Below are 24,695 nucleotides of genomic sequence, written 5' to 3' on the forward strand. Positions count from 1 at the left end.
ATTTTTACCCAATTTGTTACGCGCATACGCTAGTCTAGTAGTACGAAATGGAAATATCTCTGTCATGTGTTTAGGCTAACTTTAGCGAGCGTCATCATACTATACTGTGAGGAAATTTTGTGTGGAGATCACTGATGATGATAATAATTATTATAAATGAATTTATAACACAGTTTCGACAGCTACAGGGATATTTCCATTTTGTACGATGCTTATTGACGGTGAGATCTGACCTGTACTATAGTACTAGCCCACAACTAGGCACTTTGTTACGTCTCGTAGAGGATTCGGATTTCTGCTCGAAGAGCTGAGCAAGGAGATGGTAGCCGGGCGCGGAGCTACTGCCAACAGGCTGGTCCCGGCTGCTAAGCGCGATGAGAGTGACTACTCCAGTGCCAGTGGACGGTCGAAGTCTGAAGAGAAATCCCCTCGGACAAACGCTAATGTGTCACGGCTGCTCATAATATTTACCGCCGCCGTCTTGCCGCTAATTTCAGCCACGGTGGTGATCCTCACCGTCTGGGGTATAGAAGATGCCATTGAAACAAGCAATAACGAGAGGTGAGCAGGCATGGGGAAAGCAGTGGTGATGACTGTGTTACTTGTACAAGTAAGTTGTAGATCTACGCCACGGCACTAGCATTGCGGAGCTGGTAGGTAGACCTCCCGTCCAGGCAGCCTAGCCTGTACTAGTAGTAGTACTAGTAAAGCTGTTCAAAAAATCCGACAAAGCGAGTCACGCGAGGGGGGGGGGGGGGGGAACTAGACTACCGGTAACGCGGATCAGATTTCATTGAGCAGCATTGTATCTGAATGAGCGGAAATAATTGGTGCAGGTTTCGATTACAGCAAACAGAGCATGAATAATTCCTATGCACTTCAAAGCCAGTAAAAGGCACGGAGCTTGCTATACATTGAATAGAAAACATTCACACGCCCATTCCAGCCGGGCGCGCGCACACACACACACACACACACACACGCACACACACACCACACACACACACACACACACCAGGGGGCGTGCTCGGCCCCCCAACTAGGGGGGGGGGGGGGGTGCACGGGAGCCGAGGGGAGCCCCCCGGCAATTTTCTGCAATTTGTTTGCAACCTTTCTTGAATTTTAGAGCATATTTGCATACATTACAATTGCAATTACCCAGATTGAAAATTTTTGGGGGGTGCACGTGCCCCCCCCCCCCCCCCCCCCCGTGCCCATCGCCGAGCACGCGCCTGCACACACACACACACACACACACACACACACACACACACACACACACACACACACACACACCACACACACACACCACACACACACACACACACACATGCACACACACATGCACACACACACAGACACACTCTCACTCTCTCTCTCTCTCACACACACACACACACACACATACACGCACACATACACACATACTTTACACATACCCACACTCTCTCTCACACACACCACACACACACATACACACACCATACACACGCGCACGCGTATCTAGGATAGCTGGACAGAAAGATTACTATCGCCACCGTCACTACATACGTATGAATACTGCACATGGAGCTGATTTACCACAGTTCACTCTTCCTTTATCACAAGAGACAGGACGACCTTAGTTTTGATTTTTTTCCTTCAAAGTGCCAGTTGTACGACTGAAGTACAGTCAGACCTTTAACCGCACACATCTGTTTTCCAAAAAAATATCCGGATAGGCGAGGGAACCGGATAACTGAAATCACATACTGGATAGGCATGTGACATGTCAAAAGCAGTGGCATCATATATAGTGAGTATACGGGTCCTTTGCAGTACAACTAGCGTGCACAGTATGTAAAACAAAGGAGAAAAATGACAAGTGCATGCAACTGAGTGCTATCTGCATGCATCCAGCAGGTCAAGGACCTCACTTGCTTGTACAACTCCCTGATTCTTGCTTCTGCAAGCCACGTGCAACCGGATACGACGAAGCTTTTTGTACGCAAAATTATGCACCGGTATGCGGATCGGTAGGTCCGGTTATGTTGTATGCAAACATATGCTGCACATCGGTAACCAGCGATTTTCTTCCGGATGGCGAGGGATCCAGATAAACGAGGATCCGGATAAGCGAGGATCCGGATAAACGAGGATCGGATAAGCGAGGTCTGACTGTATATCCATGAGTGTACATCATTACATACACTTCAGTCCCCGCCGTCAAACTGTCTCATCGTGTGCTATCGTTTTTCACCAACTGCGCCTCTTTACAGTTGATTGTCGCTTATCCATCAGTGCACTGACAATGCAAAGAGCGTGGGATCGTCGCGAAAATAGCAAAATTTAATCTATAGCGAAAGTAACTCACAATGTTGCATACTTGTTCGCAAATGTAAACATTGTCGAATCTTTTTTTTGAATATTGTGACTACGTTGCAGATGCGTATCAGTAGAGTCAGTTGCTTGGTCCTCATCCACCCTGGTCGATGTGAGTATAGACACCTTTCAAACATCTAACACGCACGCGCGCGCGCACACATACACACACAAACATACATGTGTAACATACACACATGTACACACACACACACACACACACACACACGAGCGCACACCTCACCTACACACACGCACACAATAGCACACACACATACAGACTCACACACACACACATACACACACGCATAATTATTGTTAGTGCTTTAGAATTATACTTGTCTAGCTGTTGAATGGTTGAATGGTTGCGGGACTCGGATCTGTACTATGTTTGTGACAATCAATTCTAAACAAAGGAGTGAGGAGCAAAATACATCTTCTGGAGTTGATGACATTGGAATGTATATTTGAATGTTAATCTCCAAACGAGGTAACTCCTTCCTTGCATTATTGGCATGTATTTTTTGAAAGTTCCCTGTTTGTTTTTTGCCAGGGCTCCGAAGTACATGAGTCTGAATCGGTTAACTTAACATTGCCCCGTAGTCTTGCTTGCACATCCCCAGTGCCTGCTGGGTAGGGAGCGGCTACTCTTCGGCGTACACTGGCGGAAGATGACAGTAGTCTATAATGATGACTGATGTAGTGCAGTCAGACCTCGCTTGTCCGGATCCCTCGTCATCCGGAAGAAAATCGCTGGTTACCGGTTTGCAGCATATGTCATGCATACACACAGTATGTGTGTTCGAGTATCCGGTTCCCTCGCCAATCCGGATATTTTGTGGAAAACGGATGTGTGCGGTTAGGCGAGGTCTGACTGTACAGTGACTCATATTTCCCTTGTCCGGGCTGTCCAGGACTGGGCACTGCCTGTAACTTGGAAATGCCCGTAACTCTGAATCATGCACTGTTTGAAGGGGAAGGGTCAGAGATCTGGAATACTACGTCACTATTTCCACCAAGAACTTGATCGGGCAAAACAAATTGTAATATTTCCATTAAACTCAACCACAGCGTGTCTGTTAGCCCGTGGCGCCCGTAGCTAAGTGGAGGTCCGGATAAGAGAGCTATGAGTGTACTGTACACTGCACACGTTGATGGCTTCCAGACTGTAGGCAGGAGGCTTATCCCGCAGCTGACTTTCTAGGCTCTAGGTATCACTACCAGCCAGCAGCAGCACATTCGTAGCCGTTCATTTCTCTTTAAATTTCATCCAATGTCATAGACCATCCAGGGTCATTTAGGGCACGGCAGAGACTCCGCTTTCCTGCACGGTGTGCAGTGCATGTACAGTGCCACTCAATGAAATGCGATCGCGTGCAAGTTTGCACCCTGCACTAGTTCATATGCCGGTGTTCGCAGGTCTAGGGCTGCACAGAGCCGACGTGGCATTCACTGACTTGATCGACTTTGAGCAGTACCGTGTGCTGTGCATGCCCATGTCCAAACCTATTGAGAACGTTGCCCATTGGTGGCACATTCCTTGATGCGCTGTGATCATAATACGAGCGCCAATTTCTTTATAAATCACAAAACTGAACCCAAGTCGAAGCAGATTGTGCGAAAACATTTCCGGATTTGCCAGTGGAAATAGTAAAATTCTTTGATATGGCATATTACAGAACACATGTGTGTGGTTAACATTCAAAGCTCACCACTTTGTATTGGATGGTTGTTTATTTATTACCGGTATTAGACTTATTGAACATGTGCTGAGCAACAGTTACAACACATTCTCATGGCCAAAGCCAATACAAAGATGACGCACAGACTCGCTGTAACACCCCATTTATCCACAATCAGCTCCCTCCCCCTCACTTATCTATTTACACGTGTTTCGTAATCCCGTCCACGGTGCGCTGGATAGCGCTAACGCCGAGACCCTAGGTCGGCGTTGCTAGTCCCGCCTCACCGGCACAGGCTCCCTGAGAGCCCCTACTAGTACATTGTCTGTCTTTCTCCTGTGTTGTCTCGATCATTATTTTCTTTTGTCTTCTTCTTCTCCTCTCTTTGTTATGGTCTATCAGTAGGAGGTGCATTCTGTAAAAAATAAATAAAATAACGTGGTCGAATATAACCAGCCATTGTTTGGAAGCTAATACTACTTCGAAGTAGACCCTCTAGCTCAAGTTACTGCCTAGGATACCATAATTATGGTTCAAGTCCCTGCTTGTCTCTTGTTATAGTTGTACTCTGACTAGCTCCCTTTATCGCTTCTCTTGTTTCATTCTGTGGCCATGGTTCAAGTCACGGGCAATCACCCATATCTCTACATTATTGGTAGTCTCAATGGCATGCTATGAGATTTTGATTAAAAAAATAAAAAGACTGGTGGCGACTGGAGCCGTTTGATCGGTGCCGGACTCGCAGCATGTAGGATCCCACCGCCACTGCAAGGGATTGCAGTGTAAGGCCACCCTTTGTTAATTCATTGTTTAACGTCCTTTTTTTCGCGAAAAGGTACGCGGGAGGGCGAAAAAAACAAAAGCCCATTCCAAAGACTGGAAACCCCAATCAAACATTTTGACCAGTAAAGCATGTGATATATACAATATTTCTGGGTCTAACGGCACTTGCAGGCATAGAACAACACTCTTTGATGGTACATTGGAGCACATGCCTGATGAAGCCAACAAAACAGGTACATAACATGGAGTTAGCATGTCATGAATTCATTACATCTGGATTTTTACTAGGACACACACCGTACGATATTTAAAGGCCAACAAAAAAAGAAAAAGAACACAAGACAAAGGCATGACCGGGAGGCAAGATTATAAGTTTAAGGTCATGATCGGCACACTATGAAACTACACAATCATGTATTTACAACTTCGCATATTATTGGTACTACTACTTTCTTGGGTTTTTTTCCGGTCGGAGGCAAAAAGGTACGCGGGTGCGGACGTTAAACAACGAAAAAAGAAAGGGTGGCCTAATCTCAGTGTACACATCCATCACTGATTGCATTCGGGGATGTTGCCGAGAGATCATATCACCGCTCTCTTCTACCTTTGCTTGCTGTGCAGCTGGTGTTGCAAGGCAAACCTATTGTCGTGGAGAATACGCCTTTCACCACCTGGCCATGCATGGACTGGACGTGGCCATATCTGCAGAACTCTGTGCACGCTGATCTACCTGTCAAGCTGTCTCGGTTAGTCTCTGTACTGACAACCACCGTGGGTAGTTTGCACTTCGTGTTGATAATTTTAGGCGCACAGAACCTATCAGTATCAGGATTGACTAGGACATGCGTGTGACGAGGTTCACGTTGCTTGTTGGGCAACCATACCAATGCAGCAGCAATCCATAGTCTAGTCATCAGGGGTATAACACACGGCATGACCATGGTCGTACCACTTTTCGTCCAGGATGGTCCACCCAGAGCGCCTGTAGAGCGCTATACCGTGTCCTGTTTGCCTAAAATCCGATCCCCCCCCCCCCCCCCCTCATACCACTCCCCATAACCCTGTGACACCCCTGGTGATGCATTACATTGACTCGCGAATAGGCTTCTCTTGCATCTATGCGAGATCGGGGCACAGGACACTCAGTGTAAAATGTTCTCTATTCGCCGCATCTTCTGAAAGGCTACTGCCGTACTGGTGTATTGCCGATCTACTGCATACATTTGTTCATGCTCACGAGACTGGATGCGTTTTATCCTTCACTGCTTTGCAGCACTGCCGAGTTCAAGTACTCAACTTCAAGTAAGGTGAGGAAAATCTGCATGGAAACCATCTGCAGCAGGTCACTGGGTGATTTTATTGCATCCCAGACTTTCAGTTCTGGGATCGTGCAGCGGAACTTGTATCACTCACTTTTACAAAGCACACGGTACCAGGACTTGTATCATTCACTTTTTAAAATTGCATGGTACCATTATGTGCTGCTAATGCATGATGTTGCACTGCCGGCCTCACTCAGGTTCGCGCTGTGCACTTGTACCATATCACGTAGAACATGTTATTAGGTATTCCGCGCATTTTGTAGCGGCTGCCACAGACTAATTTGATCCTACATGTACCGTTTCGGCTGATACTGAGCGAAAAAAGGTGCATGGCTGGTGGGAACTATTTTGATTGCACAATGCACATGCCTTCGAGTTACATACGTATCCCTGTGCCGAGAGTTACCAGATGATTCCTCCACAAGCATTGTTGCGACTGTTGTCCTGGCGAGAGAAATTATACCTCATGCTTATATTAGCGTCGGGAGGTGGGGTTGGGGGGGGGGGGGGGGGACTATGTGGCCCTGACACCACAGACACCACTCTGCGCATTTGAGCACGGCGCTACTTTTTCAAGAGGTAAAATTTCGCTGGCCAGAACAATTTCCGAATGGTATCCCCTGTGCCTATGGTGATGTACTACCTGCAATTTGTCATGTCACGTGTAACAGTTAATCAATACTGGGGAGTTGTGCATAGACTACGTAGTGTATGGATATTTTGCAGTTACCAAGCCGGTTTGTATCACTCATTGTTTCCTCTCATGCAGCCCTACTCAGGCTCAGCGGCGGCAACAAACCGTGTGAACTACTCCAATATCGTCATGAACGCCAAGAAGCTCTTCCATCGGTGCGTGATTAAATGCATCAGTCTCATTTTCTCCAGAATTCAGCATTACGTTTCAAGGTGCTATTTACACCACCCTAGGCTGTGGGACAATGATCGATTCAGGCAGTAAAACCGGCTATTACAGGGCTGTGATAATCTGTTGTAACGTGACCAGGTGCCGGGCAAGAGCTGGGAGTGGGTTTTTTAATTAATTAATTTATTTATTCAACATTTCCTGGCTCGTCAAACAACTGCCAATGACAAATGAATGTGAAATGAAGGGTGATAGCCAACCACGGCAAATGTCCGAAACAGTAAAAAAAGGTAAAAAGGCATGAAGGAATCAAGTTTTCTGTCCAGCCGCTGACGCCTGGCTTGAGATTGGGCACAATGCATTGTTGACATCATCACTGACCAGCAGTATACGAACAGGATACATGTACTGATACATGTACTCTTCGCAGTCTATGGGCATTACTTGCAACTTGAAAATTATCTATTCTGTGCATTTTGGACCACCATCTTCACACAGCCTCAACGGTATGCCCACCGATCAGCTGCAAAATGCTGTGATGCAGATGTATGTATAGGCAGCTAGAACCCTGCGGCATGCGGCCGGTTGGTCTACAGCTTGCCGTTGATCTTGCCGGTGCTGCCGAGTTGGTGTGGGCTCAGCAGACCGTGTGTGTGTGTGTGTGTGTGTGTGTGCCGATTTCGCTTACCGCATCACCTGGATCGTCACAGGGCTGTGTGCTCCTCCTCTCTCTCAGCTGCCCCTCCGGGGCCCACGTAACCTTCATGGCAGTGGCTCAACAGGACAGGTGTGTGTGTGTGTGTGTGTGTGTGTGTGTGTGTGTGTGCATGTGTGTGTATGTGCGAGCGCACGCGCGTGTGTATGTGTGTGTGTGTGTGTGTGTGTGTGTGCAACTTTGCATGTGTGTGTCCACAGTTTACAAAATGGAGATTCAAGCAGTTACGTATATGCAAGTGGTGAAGCAGAGCTATTAGGTACGTTTGTGGCTTTACACATACCCTACTCTCTGCCTAGACGACGAAGAACCATTAGTATTAGACCTAGTATGTTAAGGCTGTGTTTGTGTTTAGCTACCTGGTAGAGCATAGTACATGTAGATCCATTCTGCCGATAGATGTAGAAGGCAGAGGTAAGTGCACGAACGCTACCCTACTGGATTTGGTAGTTTTCACGAAATAGTACTGTGACGTGAAGTGTTTTTTCTTCTCTACGGAGTTGTATTCAACTCCCTGATCCTGCTGGAAATCCCAGCGTATCTCTACCAACTTCTACCGACCTCTACCAGCTTCAAACCTAGTAGAGCCGGGAGAGAAAGGTAGAATCTTCTCTTTTGAGTAGAACAAGGAGCGCATCTACCGGAAGAAGTACTAGTTTCTACCCAAACCTGTAGATTCAAAACGAACTAGCCCCCTTAGTCTTAGTATCATGCAGCAATGCCGGCTTAGCATGCAGCTGCACGTGTGGATACGGTAGAATCTCTGTCAAACAGTGCAGTTATGGTGTTTGTCAGCTGCGGCATGCTGTTGAATATTGCCGTCCCTTTGCTTTGCGTTACATGTGTTATGTCCTTCACCGTGCACCAATAGGCATTCCAGAGGATTTCGGTGACCCGCGTGATGTATCGTTCCCAGCTGATATGCACAGCGATGCTCAGGTTGGTGGTTGAGGCATGGTTGAGTATTTGTACATGTAGATTCGCACATACTGAGTATATAATGGGTGTGTGTGTGTATGTGTGTGCGTGTGTGTGTGTGTGTGTGTGTGTGTGTGTATGTGTGTGTGTGTGGGGGGGGGGGCGTGTGTGTTGCTAGTAACTTCCTAACATTGGTTTGGCAATGGCAATGTCCGTTTTGTCTATGTTGCTGTCCGTATCCACAGATCAACTTCTGGTTTGGCAGTATGGGTGTAACGGCTGACTGGCACTACGATACTTCAGACAACCTACATGCTATGATTCACGGCAAGTAAGGTGTGCTATGGCTGGGTAATTCCTATATGTATGGGTGGCTTGAGTACGGGAACACTTCCCATACCAAACCCTTTCATAGTACATCCCTTCTCGGTTACTAGTATTTCATCTCCTTGGCACGATGACTAGACGAATATGTAACATTCTGGAGTTTGAAGGTCCACACCTGCATGTCCCAGTGTTCACACTTGAAGGTGACGGTGTTCCTACAGATGCGGGAAGGTCCGACGTCTGTCTCACCAAACCAAATCATGCCGATTCTATTAAAAAAGCCCCTCAATGTGTATCCTTACACATGATGAAATGACATTCATGTCAGACTAACCTGAAGTTCTAATTGCAAGCCATGCATGTGTTGTTCCACCACTGCACACTTGCATGTAATTTACCTTGTCGGATTTGTACGCACATGCACACATGTACCAGTGGTCATCTGGTGATCATTAAAGGTATTTCATGTCATGCTCTCTTTCTGATTTGTGTTGTTGTTGTTGTTGTTCGCTGTTCCAGCAAAACATTTCACCTGTACCCACCATCAGCATTCAGACAGCTTGGCCTGTACCCATCCATACACCACTTCTATCGCCAGGCGCAGGTGAGGCCAGTGGATTGATCCCGTTGTATTGTTAAAAGCCCCTATGTCTTGAATCCTGGTGAGCCATACTCGAAATTTTGATTGGACTCTGTGTAGGCTTCACGTAACTGCTTGTAGGTTGATCAGGCAATTTTTCTGGACACAGTCGGAAGTAGACAACTGCTTTGTAATGTGAGCATCATTATTCCTTCCGCTCAATGCACTACCTATCTCGAGGGAAAGACGGTTGAATGCATGCACTTGTTTCACTTGTCCCTAGTTCTGGGTAGTTGCACTCAGCTGTACAAGTGTATAGTTGGGTATGCCAGTATAGCTGTGTGTCTTGTCCAGCAGTAGCCATGATTATCAATACCTATTTTTTCTCACTCCTTTTCTTCATCCATGTGTTGTTCAGGTACCATTCAACATCAGTTCGAGAGGCAAACTTGTGAATGGTGACAAATACTCGGTAAACACATGGTGTGTTGGTTGAACTACACAGTTTTGGAAAGAGGACAGGAAACAGTCAGTGATCAGAGATCCCTTCAGTCTCAGTTCCATGTGCGTGCAAGCCATCCACCTGTAGGTTTTGAGCACGTTCTGAGCAAGCTCCATCTGTAGGTTGTGAGTGCTTCATGAGCAAGCTCTGCCGGCCTGTAGATTTTGAGCACTTTTTGAGCAAGCTCTATCTCAGTGTAGGTTTTGAGAACTCTTCAGACAGTGGGGATGGGAAACCTGCAAGTTTATGTGTTAGTGGGAGTCTACAAGTACAGTGAGCAGCTGTGCCGCAATCTAGTTTGACTTCAGGGTCTGCTGAAATTGCATTGCTTTTGCAACTTCAATATTATGACCTTTAGAATCAGCAGCAGTAGTTAGGCTCATCAATAGAGAGGCATAGATGGTCTAAAGCCTTTGCCCTAGCGCAGCCTTATTAGCTTGATGTGATGTGCACAAATTTGTAGTAGCTCTCATCCCACCATATGCTCCCCTGCTATTACTATTTTACGTACCGATTTGCACTGAGTATATTTATGAACTTGGTTTCTGTGACACTGCAGGTGACACTACAAGCTGACCAGGCTCTGTACATACCACCATACTGGTTCCACAGTGTTCAAACACACGTGGCATCTATGTCGGTCAATGCATGGAGGTACTGAACTATTGAGGTTGATTTGTACCGCTTCTGAAACTGTTTACTGTAATTTCACAAATTTTCGGTGCACTTTTATTTTCGGTACTTTCGGTGCATCTGTTTCATACCTAAAATTTGAATACGCCAAACTAAACACTGACACACATAATCCAATAGGGAACTGTTTCTCTGTACCTAAATTTTCTGTCCACCTTACCTGTCCTTTTGCCCTCATACCGAAAATATTGAGCACCGAAAATTTCTGAAATTAGAGTATCTCCATACAATTTTTCACCGTGTAACGTCCCTGTCCATGCTGCTGGTCTCTGACCTTGAATTGCTTCAAACTCGTCCTGTATGATACCACTGATCACAAGTTCATGTTTTGGCGATGGCTGATTGTTGTTCTGTCTCTTCTTCAGTCAATCGGAGGCGTTTCTAACAATGGAAAAGATCTATCAGCTCCCGATCGCCCTTGAGTCTGACTGGCCAAGGTACCGCACTATCTGTCTGTGTTATGATTACGCCTGTCACTGATCACACGGCCAGGTGACTGGTATCATGACACACTCATACTACATGTTCTGAAGTTCCCATGGTAGTACATATGCTTATCTTGTCTGTGCAACAGAAATGTTCCATGCTCTCCAGTAGAGTACTCGATGCCCAGGGGCAGAGCTCCTTACAACCAGAAAGAAGGCTTTTACAACCCACAAATCTTCATCCTCTTCTTCTTGTTATCTTGTGTGTGCATAGTTGTGCTGTTTTCCTGTGCTTGGCGACTTCACATGGCATTTATATTCCCTGTGTTGTTCATTGCACGTACATGTACAGGTGTAAGCTTCTCTATGGGGCCTGGCTGTTTGTCGACGAAGTCCTGCACAAGACATTGAGCGACGAGAGAGCAGTGTTTTTGGCGCACACGCTGGCTAGTCGGTAAGCAACAGGTGGCAACACGACATACTTTAGTTCAGTACCGTCGGCTGCTGAAGAACGGGGGATTGGCGTCGTAGCTTTAAAAGCGAATCTTATTTTTCATGTACTTCAGTCTAGGTATATCTGAGCACTTCTTGGGTAATTATTACACAGACAGAAGAACGAGCAGTTGAGCAGTTGAGTTGACGGTGGATGAACTTCACATGGGTAATTATTATACACGTATATCGGTAAGCTGTGCTTGGAAACTCCTAACCTGTTCATCTTCAGCCTGTCATTCTTTGGTGCCCGACAATATAATATGTACATGTACCTGTAAGGCAGGGAACTCGAAGTGCACCGCTCTCAAGCACGTACACCATTCACATTTATTGTAAACAAAAACGTTTTAGTGCAATTGTTGTACGTTTGTGCCTATAAACTTCATGGCTTACGTGGAGTTCAGTCAAGCGGATCGTCCCATATCCGTAGGTGCCCACCGCTCTCTTAGATCATGGGAGAGATACAGCTCTTATGGGAATGGAGTTGTGTAGATAGAACCCATGGAAGTACTTGTTTTACAAGGTTGAAATATTTGCCACCGAAAGAAGTCAAATAGTTCACGCGACTTCTTCATCTATTATTGAGAGTCTAGCCGTATGCTTAGACAAGAAGGAAGAAATGCATGTTTATCCGGTGAAGTGAAATACGAAGCAAACAAACTATCCTTGATACTGTAACGATGGTTTGTCACATGCAGCACATCAACAGCGCTGTCAGTCTAGTTCCCTATATGCTATGTGTGTTGCTTGCTCTCTAGCTACAAGCTTGTGAAGTATTCCAATGCGGATGAGAATGAACACTGCCTAGCCTTGAAGCAATGTGCAGCCGATGCCAGAATGAATCAACTAGTGCCTGCTGAAGAATTGGACATCTTCAAAAGGTACTTCCAGCCTTTCCTGGCTATGATTCGATGTGTTACACTTGACCTACCGCAGCAAAGGCAGGAGATTATTCAGATCAGCTCTTTAGATGACTTTTAAAATTGTACGTGTTATTGGTGCTATTGGTGCTTTATTGTTTGGATTCAAAAGTATGACACACTACCATGGATGTATGTAATCAAGCACGCTCAGGAGGTCATGATGGCTGAATCTTGCCCGAGCCTGCAGCCCAAGGGCCGTTGGCCCGAGGGCTGCAGGCAAGGGCAAGATTCAGCCATCATGACAGACAGAGCGTGCTTGATTTGATTTCTTACAGCGCGAAGCAACATAATTATTAGGGAAGGTCAAAGGTCGAAAATTATTCCTGAGATGACGTCAAACGGTCCTAACATTCCCGAAATGACGTCAAACGGTCCTGAAACTCCCGAAATGACGTCAAACGGTCCTGATGGCCTGATTATGCCCGCGGCGGGAAGATCGCCTATTGGCCATGGCCCCGGCAACGATCACGTGTAATGTAAGAAAGCTATATTTTCCTAACAGCTTGTTTGTTTTGCATGCGTGTCTGATCGATGTGCCCTGCAGCGCTGTAACAAGCCGTGTGGCCGATCATGTGATGCTGTTTCTGTCGATGGCTCGCGATGTTCGGGCCATCAATCTGGGCAACTTTGTCGAGCACCTGTATTCTATGGTGCTGGGCGTGGACCACCAGGAGTATATGCCCTGCCTGCTCGGTTTGGCCTGGCAATGAACCCAGAGTCTCTACAGACATGTTTGATCTCTACTCCCTGTGCCATTGGCCAGCAAGCCACAAGAGACTGCAGTTTACAAGTTGACGAGGCTCGTCAATCAAAGACACTTCAACTCGGTGCGCCTTGAAGCTCATGTTCTATCAAGAAAGCGATGGATCTTTCCAGCATACTGCAAAGGCATAATTATTGCAAGAATGGCACCCTTCTCACTTGCTGAGTTATTTATTTATTTTTATTTTATTTATTCACAATCACGTGGCACTAGCCAATGAAATGGTGATGTGGGCGATAGCCAGCCATGGGGGTTAGACCGCTGTGGAAACTAACATGGCACATGAGTATTCAGTAACGGTACAGTCATGATGATTCCGGCAGGGAGTTTCCCTAGCCACTTCGTCGGCTGAGCCACTTGTCCTGGCAACCAGGCAAGCACTACCTGCTTTTGAAGTGGTATGATGTTGGTGCTGCAGACCAACCGTGAGGCATACCCGTGACGCTATTGAGTGGATCCAGCCATATAGCTATGTCTCGCTATCCAAGTTGGTATGCCACGCTATAGTGGATCGAGCCATGTAGCTATGCCTCGCTATAGGGGATCCAGCCAAGTTGGTATGCCATGCTATCGTAGATCCAGCCCTATAGGCATGCCACTACAGCTTGCATACGTTTGCCCAAGTCAAACTTTGTGCGATGCATTCCCATCACACACAGCACTCTCATGGAAGGGGATGATTTGTTTGCGATGTATGCTGCTGCACTACTTGTAGCGGTTTGATTGTTTGTTGCACTGGTCTGTGTGCAAGACTGGCCATGCCATGTACGACACCATGCATGCAGCAGCACTCCATGCTGAGTGCTAGAAAATGATGGAATAAAATAATTGGCCTTCTTGGTCTTTATCATGGAAGAGTTGGTCTCTGTGGATTCCTTCATGAGCTGGTGCTGGTTACGCGGCTGACGCTGTTACTGCTGTGTGTGTGTGTGTGTGTGTGTAGGGGGGGGGGGGGGGGGGGGTGCTGTAGTGACGCTGTCGGATGGTCTTAATTTTGTGAAGTGTGGGAAATCTCTGAAAGACAAATATTAGATAGTGCATGCTCTAGTGCAGCTCGAGGAAAAATACCGACATGAAAAAGCGGCTTGTTGCTGTCTAAAGCCACGTCGCTAGTCCCCCGATACACCTAGTTTGTTACAGTTACACTAGATCTACGTGTACCTGGGTTACCTCCGGATAAGTCACTGTTCAGACACATGTCACCATGGTCACAGTTTAGCCGCAAATGCTACAGACTCGGTGACGGACTTCCTGCGGTACAGGCCCAAGCCTTGCCAAGGCAAAGGTTCTTGGCAGCGTCCTGACTCAACGTAGATCTACACAAGCACCGAAACAGACTAGCAGGCAGCAGGTGTATTCTCGGCATTCCTAGACTTTTCACTGCAGCAAGAGGATTTGGTTGTTGCTGTGTTGGTACTGGCATCATAATATTATTATGACTTATGAGTTTTCCGCTTGCTGAGGCTGGAAACACTTCCCTGCGCTTGCATGTCGACTTACTAGCATTCCATCTTCGGAGGGGCAGTTGATGAAGACTGCTTTACTGGAAGGAAGCTACCGCTCTTCTCCATTGGGAAGAGAGATCGAGAGTACATTGGCCGAAACGCAAAGACACCTTCCTTTTATTGGGATTCGCCACGTCCTCTCTTCCTGAGCCGGTGTGAGCGTTTCCGCATGCACCGGTGCTTTTACTGCAGGCCATGGCCAACTGATTCATGTCCAGGAGAGTCAGAGCATTGATTATGGTCAGTGTACGCTTGTACCCCGCACGAAGGCCAAGAACTGCCGTGAACGACCTGCTGAACAAGGACACGGTCAGCATGGCGAGTGGTGGCTGCAGTTGGACTTCACCACGGCGTGCGATGGACGAGGTGATTTTCGCAAAGCAAACAGTGCGCCCCGCAAAGCTGCACCTGTGCGGAGGACAATGCCTCAACGAATGCTGCAGACCGTTCGATTGCCGTTCGTGGTTTCGACAACGCTGACGATGGTTTCCCACGCCAGCCTCAACTGACTCGTGTATGACGACGGAAATTGTCGACGAACTGCAGAAGTAAGAAAGCGAAGGATGTCGATCAATCTACCCTGCAAAGACTACGAATGGTGCGCGCTCCGTGAGTGGCGATAGTTCTGTGGACACGCGGGGACAAGTGATCGAGCAGCAAATTCGACGACGTCGTCAGAGACCCGAGAGCTCAGATGAGAAGCAGTGTGACTGTCCTCAACACCAGCTTTCCGTCTTGTCGGGAACGTCGAAAGCATATTCTAGTGGAAGCAACGGTGCCTGAAGTTCTCTGGAAAGTTTTACAGCGCAAGCTAGTTCTGTGGTACTAGTAGGTTTGACTGGAGAAGAGTCAGTTGTATGGTGTTCCGAATCAGGACTGGGACGCGTGCAGAAAGGAAATAGAGCTTAGTCTGTCTCCAGCAGCCTTGTATTCTATCAGTCCACGCAATAAGACACACAGAAGCAGAAAGACGTTTGTTGGAGAGTTTCAGTGTTCTGCAGGAGGGCAGCGCTAGTGGCCAATGGCTGAGCTGCCATGGTGGAGGCTGGTGAGCTTCCTCAACTCAGTACTGCTATACTCCATGTGCCTGGACCAGCTTCAACAGCATTTAGCGGTGGATGCGTATCTGGCTGCTACGGATGTGCCTTACACGTGGAAGGGCGAAGACGACACCGACACGTACTTTGGTTTCAGCCTGTCTTTTCACACTTACGGCAATCAGAGCGGGTAGGTTTCTAGCTGTAGCTGCTATTATTGTGGAAGGATATCATAGTCGTTTACGTCACGGTGCATTGTGCTCACACAGTGCTGCATGCGGCATGTCCATTTCTGTGGTGGATTTGAATCCTGTGTGTGCAGGTTACTAGTCGGTGCTCCGAAGGCATCGAGCGTTTTCGCCGACCGATCTGTGACGAAATCGGGTGCGCTCTTTGAGTGTCCATTTCAAATCAAGTCAACTGAAGGGTGTCAGGAAGTCTCGGTCGACAGCTCAGGTCAGAGCACTCACCTTGAGTGGAATGGAAATGTTCTCACTACTGTTCTCACTGGCATGCAGGCCGGCTGGGACCAGAGCGGTTGGTTGGTCAGGTCATCACCAGACCAACTTGTTTGCCACCAACATTTTTTTGTTTTTTCTGTTGAGGAGGTTATGCGTACCCGCTTTATCATACACAAACTGTGTGAAAGGCTATGGTATGGTCGGACCAATCAAAAACTGCTTCCGGCAGTCCTGGCATGGATGATACAATTTGAAAGAGAGACAGAACTGGCCTCTAAACATGAGTGTGGCGACATAAAATATTGGGGTAGGGACACCGCTTGATGGACAATTCCACTGGCCCTGTGTGTAATTTCTCATCGCTGTTCACTTGGAGCCGTTGGTTATGCACGCATTGGTTAACTGCACATGCTTGTCAACCACTCATGCCCAAGCATACTGTCCAGGTCTACTTATATAATACCATGGATATGGTTGACATGATCGGCAACGGGGGCAGGGGATCTCAGGCACCAACGGAGTCCACAGCTTCTGGCAAAGTGATAATTATCAGAATTTTCCACCACAAATTCCAATTTTCTTGATGTTAGATGAATGTCAACCATTGCTGATGATTTGTTGGAGCATCTTGAATTGTTTTCCATTCGTCATATAATAATAATACATCGCGCGTAATAGGACATAACAATGAAAATTGTATGCCTGTTCCGCTTCTGTCTCACATTGAGTACCGCAGTAAATAGGGTATGTGTTTCTGAAATAGTCCTTTCCATTTGATCTTATCCATTGCGAGACATCTGGACTGACGTAGGCTATTGGCGGACTTCATCATGACGCCAGCTCGGGGCAGTGTCCTTGATGGATACTGTTCGTCATATAAGTAGTGCTAAATCAAGAAGTATTTTCAAGCTGTTTATTTTCACACACAGAAGCCTAACCTGCGCGAACAGAAGCAGGTTATATTCACCCTTAGGCTGTCAGGTAGATTGTCATACAACCTGTAAGCTGTGTTCATTTTGTCTATTGTTGTCGCACTATATTGCACACTTGTCATGGTTTCTTCACACTTACTCCCTTTTGCCATTCCTTCTGTGTGTACAAGGTCTCGCATTTTACTGCCGTTGTTTGGTGCCACTCTTCTTGGCGCTGTTGCATCACCTCTCTGCTGTACTTCATTGTCCTTGCTCCTTTTCCTTTTTGCTTGTATTACACATGGTGAGAAAGCACAAAAGTATACTTGAGGGAAGTAGAATAATCTGGCTTGTGATGAGCCTGCAGTTAGTTCTCTTCCTAAGGGTCCAGAATGTAGAATGATAATTTTGAAAATCCAACATTGGATTATTGCTTATGAATTATAGTATTCACTGACATATTGTGTTGTTTTTGTTGCATCGGCTTTGGTCTAATGCAGCAAATGATCGTCTTGCAGATGGAAGGCTAAAGGAGGAGAAGAGCAATATGTGGCTAGGCAGTGCCGTGATGAGCGCGGGTCCTGATCAACGTGTCTTGGTAAGCAGGTTATATTTTTATTTTTATTTCTTTACAAAGACCACAACATGACCACATCTGGGGAAGACGCACAGCATGAATCATGGTAGTGGTGGTATAGTATAGGGAGCTCCGCCGACTTCATAGCCACCTAGACGCACCAAGGGTGGGTAGGGAGAGAGAGCGAAAGAGAGAGAGAGAGAGAGAGAGAGAGAGAGAGAGAGAGAGAGAGAGAGAGAGAGAGAGAGAGAGAGAGAGAGAGAGAGAGGGAGAGAGGGAGAGAGGGAGAGAGGGAGAGAGGGAGAGAGGGAGAGAGAGAGAGAGAGAGAGAGAGAGAGAGAGAGAGGGAGAGGGAGAGGGAGAGGGAGAGGGAGAGGGAGAGGGAGAGGGAGAGGGAGAGGGAGAGGGAGAGGGAGAGGGAGAGGGAGAGGGAGAGGGAGAGAGAGAGGGAGAGAGAGAGAGAGAGAGAGAGAGAGAGAGAGAGAGAGAGAGAGAGAGAGAGAGAGAGAGAGAGACACACACACACACACACACACACACAGACATAGACAGACAGAGAGAGAGAGAGAGAGAGAGAGAGAGAGAGACAGAGACAGAGACAGAGACAGAGAGAGACGGAGAGACACAGAGAGAGACAGACAGAGACAGACAGAGGATAATTTCCAGGCAGTCCCTGCTTACTTGCAGGCCTAGTTCCACCTAAGAAAGACCAGTATGCACAATGTGTAAGGCAGCGAAAAGCACTGGCTAGGGGAGTCGGATGAAGTGGTCCTGTTATTGAGTGGCGTCTAGCAGCCTTAGTTTGGCTTGGCAGCAATGTATGCAGATCCACTCAGAATCTTTTCAGTAAGTTATGCACAATATACTAGACACACTCAGCTTATACTCCATAGCAAGTGTAGTACGGAATGTCGATATGGAATTCCTGTCACGAAACTCTTGCTGTTTGAACATGTGATTACAGGTGTGTGCCAGAGCATACCAACAGATCTGGCGCTGGCCACGGCTTGCTGATTCATCCGGTGATACAGACATCTATGATGATGTGGGTCGGTGCTACTTACTTCCAAGTCAGCTTGATGACGAGCAGTCTATTCAGACCATCCAGGCTTGCCATTACTTCAGCAATAATGTTGGTAAGAACTAAGAAAGCGATAGTTTCCTATTGGATGTGGATTCCCGTTCTCTGTTTTCCTCTTTAGTAAGGCTTATTCCTACAGCTATATGGGCTTATTTTTTAATTTTTATTTATTTTTTAAATCTTTTTGCCTTTCTGTCGAAAGTGCATATATAATTACGAGCATGCTTTGTGCAGCATGGGTATATTGCTGTCTGCACAGTGAAACAGTTCAGAATCAACTTCAACCAAGTACCCTGCATAATTATAACATATTTTTTTCATTAATGATGATAATTAGAACTCTTATGCTGAGCCAAAGTAATCATGGATAAAAAAAAAAAAGGACAACATGCTACGAGTTACGACTAACTGCCCACCAACGGGTCATCAAATGTCTCAGTACTCCTTGTCAGCTTGTGCATTTTTGTCGCATTTGCTGACTGTATATTATGATCTGGTTACGTTGGTGGACAGTTAGTCATAACTCGTAACACTTTGTCCTTCTCCTTTTTATCCATAACAATAATTAGGACGTTTAGCAATGCGAAAATTTGAACTTTTGGTGGTGGTGATATTTCGCGAAAATCTATTTCGAAAAAGAAAACTTGTGAGGTTTAGCAATGCGAAATGACTTTTTCTCGAAGTTATTTGAATCTTATAGTACCGTACCGTATATGCAGGTCAGTCTCAAGCAGGAGACTGTAAAATTACTACTCCCTGTAGTCAAATGCGTACCGAGAAAAGAGAAAGTTACTTTCGCAAATCACTGCAACTTCGCGTCCAAGCTTTTGAAGTTTCGAGCTTTTTTCCTGTACTCATTCCCGGACTCGAATTTTCTTTCGAACTTTCGCGTTGCTAAACGTCCTTAAAGGGGAAGCTAAGGCAAAAATTAAAATTTCACCAGTTGTAGTCTTCGGGGTGCTGAGTCGAATGGTCGTGGTCCGAGGAAGCTGAGACACTCCCTTCCTACTTGAATCCCAATCGAACTCGCGCACTTCCACCGAAACTAGGTGACTGCGCCCTACGAGATGGGGATTTGTATGCAAAATGTCACTAAAAGCGCCATTTCGTTCTTATAAAAGCACGGATGACCGCGATTGGCCCATATGTTGTAGTCTTTTGGACGCTGAGTCGACTGGTTTTGGTCCGAAAAGGCTGCGATGCAGCGTTCCTCCTTTATTCCCAATCGAACATGGTTGAACAAGCGGTCACGTGCTCCTGCGTACACCAGTCACCTGGTCACCGTGCCTGCAGGGTACAACTTACTAGCCTGTTTGACCTTTTTTGGGTGCAGTCCTGTCACTCGAGTTGAACTCGAGTTGAACCTTGGTGTGAAAGTTGTCGCCTGCTGGCGTGGTGACCAGGTGATTTGGGCACCCAGGAGCACGTGACCGCTTGTTCAACCATGTTCGATTGGGAATAAAGGAGGAACGCTGCATCGCAGCCTTTTCGGACCAAAACCAGTCGACTCAGCGTCCAAAAGACTACAACATATGGGCCAATCGCGGTCATCCGTGCTTTTATAAGAACGAAATGGCGCTTTTAGTGACATTTTGCATACAAATCCCCATCTAGTAGGGCGCAGTCACCCAGTTTCGGTGGAAGTGCGCGAGTTCGATTGGGATTCAAATAGGAAGGGAGCGTCTCAGCTTTCTCGGACCAAGACCATTCGACTCAGAACCCCGAAGACTACAACTGGTGAAATTTTAATTTTTGCCTTAACTTCCCCTTTAATAAGTATGGATTATAGACTGATTAGGAGGTCTATACAGGACATACGGACCTCCTAATCGGTCTATAATCTATTTATCACTCTTCTATATCGACCTCCACTAATTCTCGTGATCCTTGACTGGTCCTATATTACCCATATCGCCGTAATATCGGCCGCTTGTATCGACCACTTAGGCATTGTAATCTTTCGACTCTGGAGGGACTTAGAAAATTTCTCTCCACTTCAAAAAGAAAATTTGAAAGAAAGAAGACAGAGGAAGAGAACAAGCAGGATTTGAACCCACAACAGTATGAATCTCAAGCAACCCCTTATACCACCCAGCCACTGTGCTGCAGATGCTGAACCCTGTTGTTCTTACAGTCTTGTACCCAAAATAGGCAACATCCTATGTACACTATAGTACAAATGCTATACTAAAAAGGTTAAAATAGCTCCTAAAGGTTCAAATTCTGGGGTTATGGCAAAGGAATCGTGATAAATAGGATATTGACCTCGACTTCGGTCTATATGGGAAATATAGACCTCGTCTTGGTCAATATCCTATACTTATCGTATTGTCCACGTAACAGTTTCTCTTCACATACGGCATATCCTTGTAATTTTGGATAATTACTCTACTGTAGCCTATACCGCATTGTACTGCATTGCACTCTTTATACTGTGTTCAGCATCGGTAGCACAGTGGCTGGGTGGTAAGCAAGAGTGACTGAGATTGTATACAGTCATGTAGATTCTCATTAGTTATTGCCATCGGATATGGAATCCCAAGTATGGCTCTCAGCTGGCGGCGATGAGATGCGCCCAGCTTAGCGTGACTTTTGCTGTAAGCCCCCATGTTTCGCATCATCACTCATGAATGCTTGTTATGCATCATCTGCTGTATGCTGTGCCCATGTGTGTCATTGCACCTTCTCCAGAAAAGGGTCCAGGAAAGTACTGGCTATCGCAGTGTGGTGTTGGAGATCGTATAGATGCCATTCAGCTACAGACCGAGGAAGCACAGCCTAGCGACTCTAACCAAACAGCACAGAGTATAGAACACTATCAGTTTGCTATCGGAGGACCATCCCAACTCATTGGCAGAGGTATGTGTGTGTGTGTGTGTGTGTGTGTGTGTGTCCTCTTGCACAGATCTCTGGACCTCTTCCAACTATCCAAAAAAATATGAAACCTGCTATGCATGCCAGCCTGACATGAAAATATGCTTGGTACCATGATGATTTTTGTTTACAAGTATGTTCTGTTGTTATTGGGTACTGAAGATGCTTAGATTGATTGCATACCGCGGCACTGTGTGGCTGATGAAATGCCATGTTTTTGCTTACACAGTGTTTACTTCTATTTCAGTAAAGGGAGCAGCGTACTATCCTGAAGAGGGTCGGTCCATTGTTAGTAGGCATATGCCTGTTTTGATTTCCACTATGAATAAAGTATACAACAACAAACACAAGAGAAGAGAAAGAAACGTTTTATACTAGTAGATGAAAGTAACTGTCTTATGACTTGACTGTGTGGACTTGCGTTGTTGCATGCGAAGTTAGATTGCGAAATTAGTTTGACCGCCTCCAAACCATTGTTCTCCTTTTCTGAACTAACTTTTTGTTGAGCAGGGCAGACGTTTCTTGTGGAGTACAACACTTCCGCTGATGGCAATGCAGACGTGCGGACCACCGGTTTCCCGCACACGGAAAACTTTATAGACACGTACATGGGATACGGCCTGACGCAGGGCGACATTGACGGCGACGGAACTGTGGGTGAGAGAAGAGATCACACGGTCATGGTGTCAGTGATATGCACGGTTGTGCATTCCTATTGTTACATACATGCACATAGTAGCTTGTGTGCTGTAGGGCCAGTGCCACTGATACGCCAGACCAGCTACAGCCATGGCCATACCAGTTTTGTAAAATTCCAGTGTTCAGCGTGCGACTATTTGGAAGTACTGATTGGCTTTCATCAGACAATCCTGGCTAGAGTCTATTCCTCACGAACAGGTATTCTTGTTCGCTGAGGAATACCGTTCTAACTGGACGTCAACAGAATGTGTCGCTAAAACCACCAGACATTGTGCATAGGACTAGACATGCATACAGCTATTATGAAGAAATTGGACCAAGTGACATACCAGTAGTCCACCTTGTGTCCACCTTGTAGCCAACAACATGGGGCCGCCATAGCTGAATACATACAAACGGTTCAGCATTCTTTGCCCCTAGTTTTGCCATACTACCATAGTGTGTGTGATTTGAAGGTTCGACTATCGTAGCGCCGGTTTGTGATATTTACAGAGGGGAGTGCGTGTATTATTCTTTGGCAACTTGACTCCATTTTGATCTCTTATCGAGCTGTGCACAGCACCTGTTTCGAGGTTCTTCTGCACCCATAGCTCATATGCACAACACATGCAACACGGTGAGGTGCTTGACCCATGAACAAGGCTGAGCACCCTATGTCTGTACTCTCTCTGGGCAGCAACAAACATCCTCAAATTCAACTATTGAGTGCAGCGCCTATTGTCATATTTGTAATTCACCTTGCGTGCTTTGCAGAACTGGTTTCATCGCGTCCACGGGAGTATGAAGGCGGCTGTGTCTGGATCCTGGTCGGAGAGGCAGACTATAAGCGGTTTCATTCCACTCACTTCAACCCAGCCAACCTACTCATCATAATACGCTCGCGCGAGGAGGTACAGTAGTCTGCTGCACAATGACATATCTCACAATATCATTGCACACGCGAACATTGCTGAATGAAAACGTTCACACAAAGTGTCATTATAGAAGGCAGCAAACTTATGTTTGGCATTTTCATTCCTCCTTTTCCATTCCTTTTGTTTTTGCTCTTCTTTCATCGAAATTCCCAGGTAGGAGAGTACTTTGGCTACAGCATGGCCTTGGCTGATGTCAATGGTGATGGGTAAGTCATCAACTGTTCTGTCATCTGCTTTGCACTCGAAGAGTTTAGATCCAAGAACCGACAAATGCCAAATTTGAGAAATTGAGATTTTCAGCTCAGTTGTACCAAAAGGTCTAGAGGAACCTTCAGACAAAAAATTCCCATTCAAATTCGGACTAGAACCATTTCAAAAATGGTGGCCAAATGTGGGGTTAGATACAAACTTCACATAAAACGAGTCCCTTTTTGGTCATTAACCGACAAGTGATGGAATGGATGTCGCGTTTTGCGTCTGAACTGATCAATCATTGTTCTCTTGCCATGCAGGACTTGTGTGCAATGGCACCAACATCAGTTGACATTACTTATCCACAGTTGCTTAGTGTGCCGGAGAAAAGAACATGCACCGTTTTCGGAAGATCTCAATGATCACTAACTTTTAAACACTGAATTCTTTTATCTTCTGGCTATCCCCTGTGCAGGCTTAGCGATCTGATTGTTGGAGCACCGCTCTACTCCACTGCAGACTCCCATGGGGAGCACAAGAGACAGTATGACGCCGGGCATGTTTACATCTTTGGAGGTGAACAGCTTGCAGAAGTAAGATGGTACCGCACTCCCCGCAGTGCTAACAGTGTACAAGTTAAAAACACAACAATATTTATATAAATATTATAAGAAATGGTTTGCTCCAGAATAATGTCATCAACACAGAAAATGATGTCATCGAGACTGTCAATGATGTCATCAAGACTGTACTGTAAGGAATGGACCTGCACAGCACATACCAGCTGCCAATCGGTGACACAGAATATGAGTTTAAGCTGGCCTCGGGAAACAATGACTTTATAATAGATGAGGATGACCGTCCCAATGTTTCACAGGGCAATGATGTGCAATCTCTCAGGTGCACAGTAATAACACTGTATCCATAAGCTCTCCCAAGCCCATTTGCTATCATAATTGTGTATGATGAATACGGACCCAGAATTTGGACCCAGATGATGTACAGGTTATCAGGTGTCTGAGGATTGCCTTCGCTTTGCTATGTGCGTGAACCGCAGCGTTACAACAATGACCTAGGGGGTTGTCTCTGTTCT

At 46.3% G+C, this 24,695-nt stretch overlaps 2 protein-coding genes across 3 annotated transcripts in view; both read left to right on the plus strand.

Annotated features, from left to right (window-relative positions):
- Nucleotides 1–213: 213 nt before the first annotated feature.
- Nucleotides 214–14,206, plus strand: LOC135809618 (uncharacterized). 2 transcript variants are annotated; one of them, XM_065323004.1, is made up of 15 exons: nt 214–561; nt 2,425–2,473; nt 5,448–5,572; nt 6,100–6,133; nt 6,918–6,997; nt 7,926–7,984; nt 8,597–8,664; nt 8,889–8,974; nt 9,490–9,574; nt 9,969–10,022; nt 10,612–10,706; nt 11,111–11,182; nt 11,523–11,624; nt 12,424–12,546; nt 13,133–14,206. In XM_065323004.1, the coding sequence occupies exons 1-15, from the start codon at nt 320–322 to the stop codon at nt 13,296–13,298; spliced, it is 1,440 nt and encodes a 479-aa protein (XP_065179076.1). In that variant the 5' UTR covers nt 214–319; the 3' UTR covers nt 13,299–14,206. The 2 variants fall into 2 exon arrangements, with proteins under 2 accessions (XP_065179076.1, XP_065179077.1); XM_065323005.1 differs by lacking the exon at nt 2,425–2,473 and having other exon boundaries at nt 437–561.
- Nucleotides 14,207–14,584: 378 nt separating this feature from the next.
- The window catches only part of LOC135809619 (integrin alpha-9-like), a 29,932-nt gene continuing 19,821 nt past the window's right edge, over nt 14,585–24,695 (plus strand). The window contains exons 1-9 of the mRNA XM_065323006.1: nt 14,585–16,083; nt 16,216–16,349; nt 17,766–17,863; nt 18,807–18,978; nt 21,615–21,782; nt 22,308–22,454; nt 23,250–23,386; nt 23,564–23,616; nt 24,078–24,195. Of these exons, the coding sequence (XP_065179078.1) occupies nt 15,878–16,083; nt 16,216–16,349; nt 17,766–17,863; nt 18,807–18,978; nt 21,615–21,782; nt 22,308–22,454; nt 23,250–23,386; nt 23,564–23,616; nt 24,078–24,195 (1,233 nt within the window). The 5' untranslated portion in view covers nt 14,585–15,877. The remainder of the gene's footprint in view (nt 16,084–16,215; nt 16,350–17,765; nt 17,864–18,806; nt 18,979–21,614; nt 21,783–22,307; nt 22,455–23,249; nt 23,387–23,563; nt 23,617–24,077; nt 24,196–24,695) is intronic.

The sequence above is a fragment of the Sycon ciliatum genome, chromosome 2 (genome assembly GCF_964019385.1).
Source record: "Sycon ciliatum chromosome 2, ocSycCili1.1, whole genome shotgun sequence".
Lineage (NCBI taxonomy): Eukaryota > Metazoa > Porifera > Calcarea > Leucosolenida > Sycettidae > Sycon > Sycon ciliatum.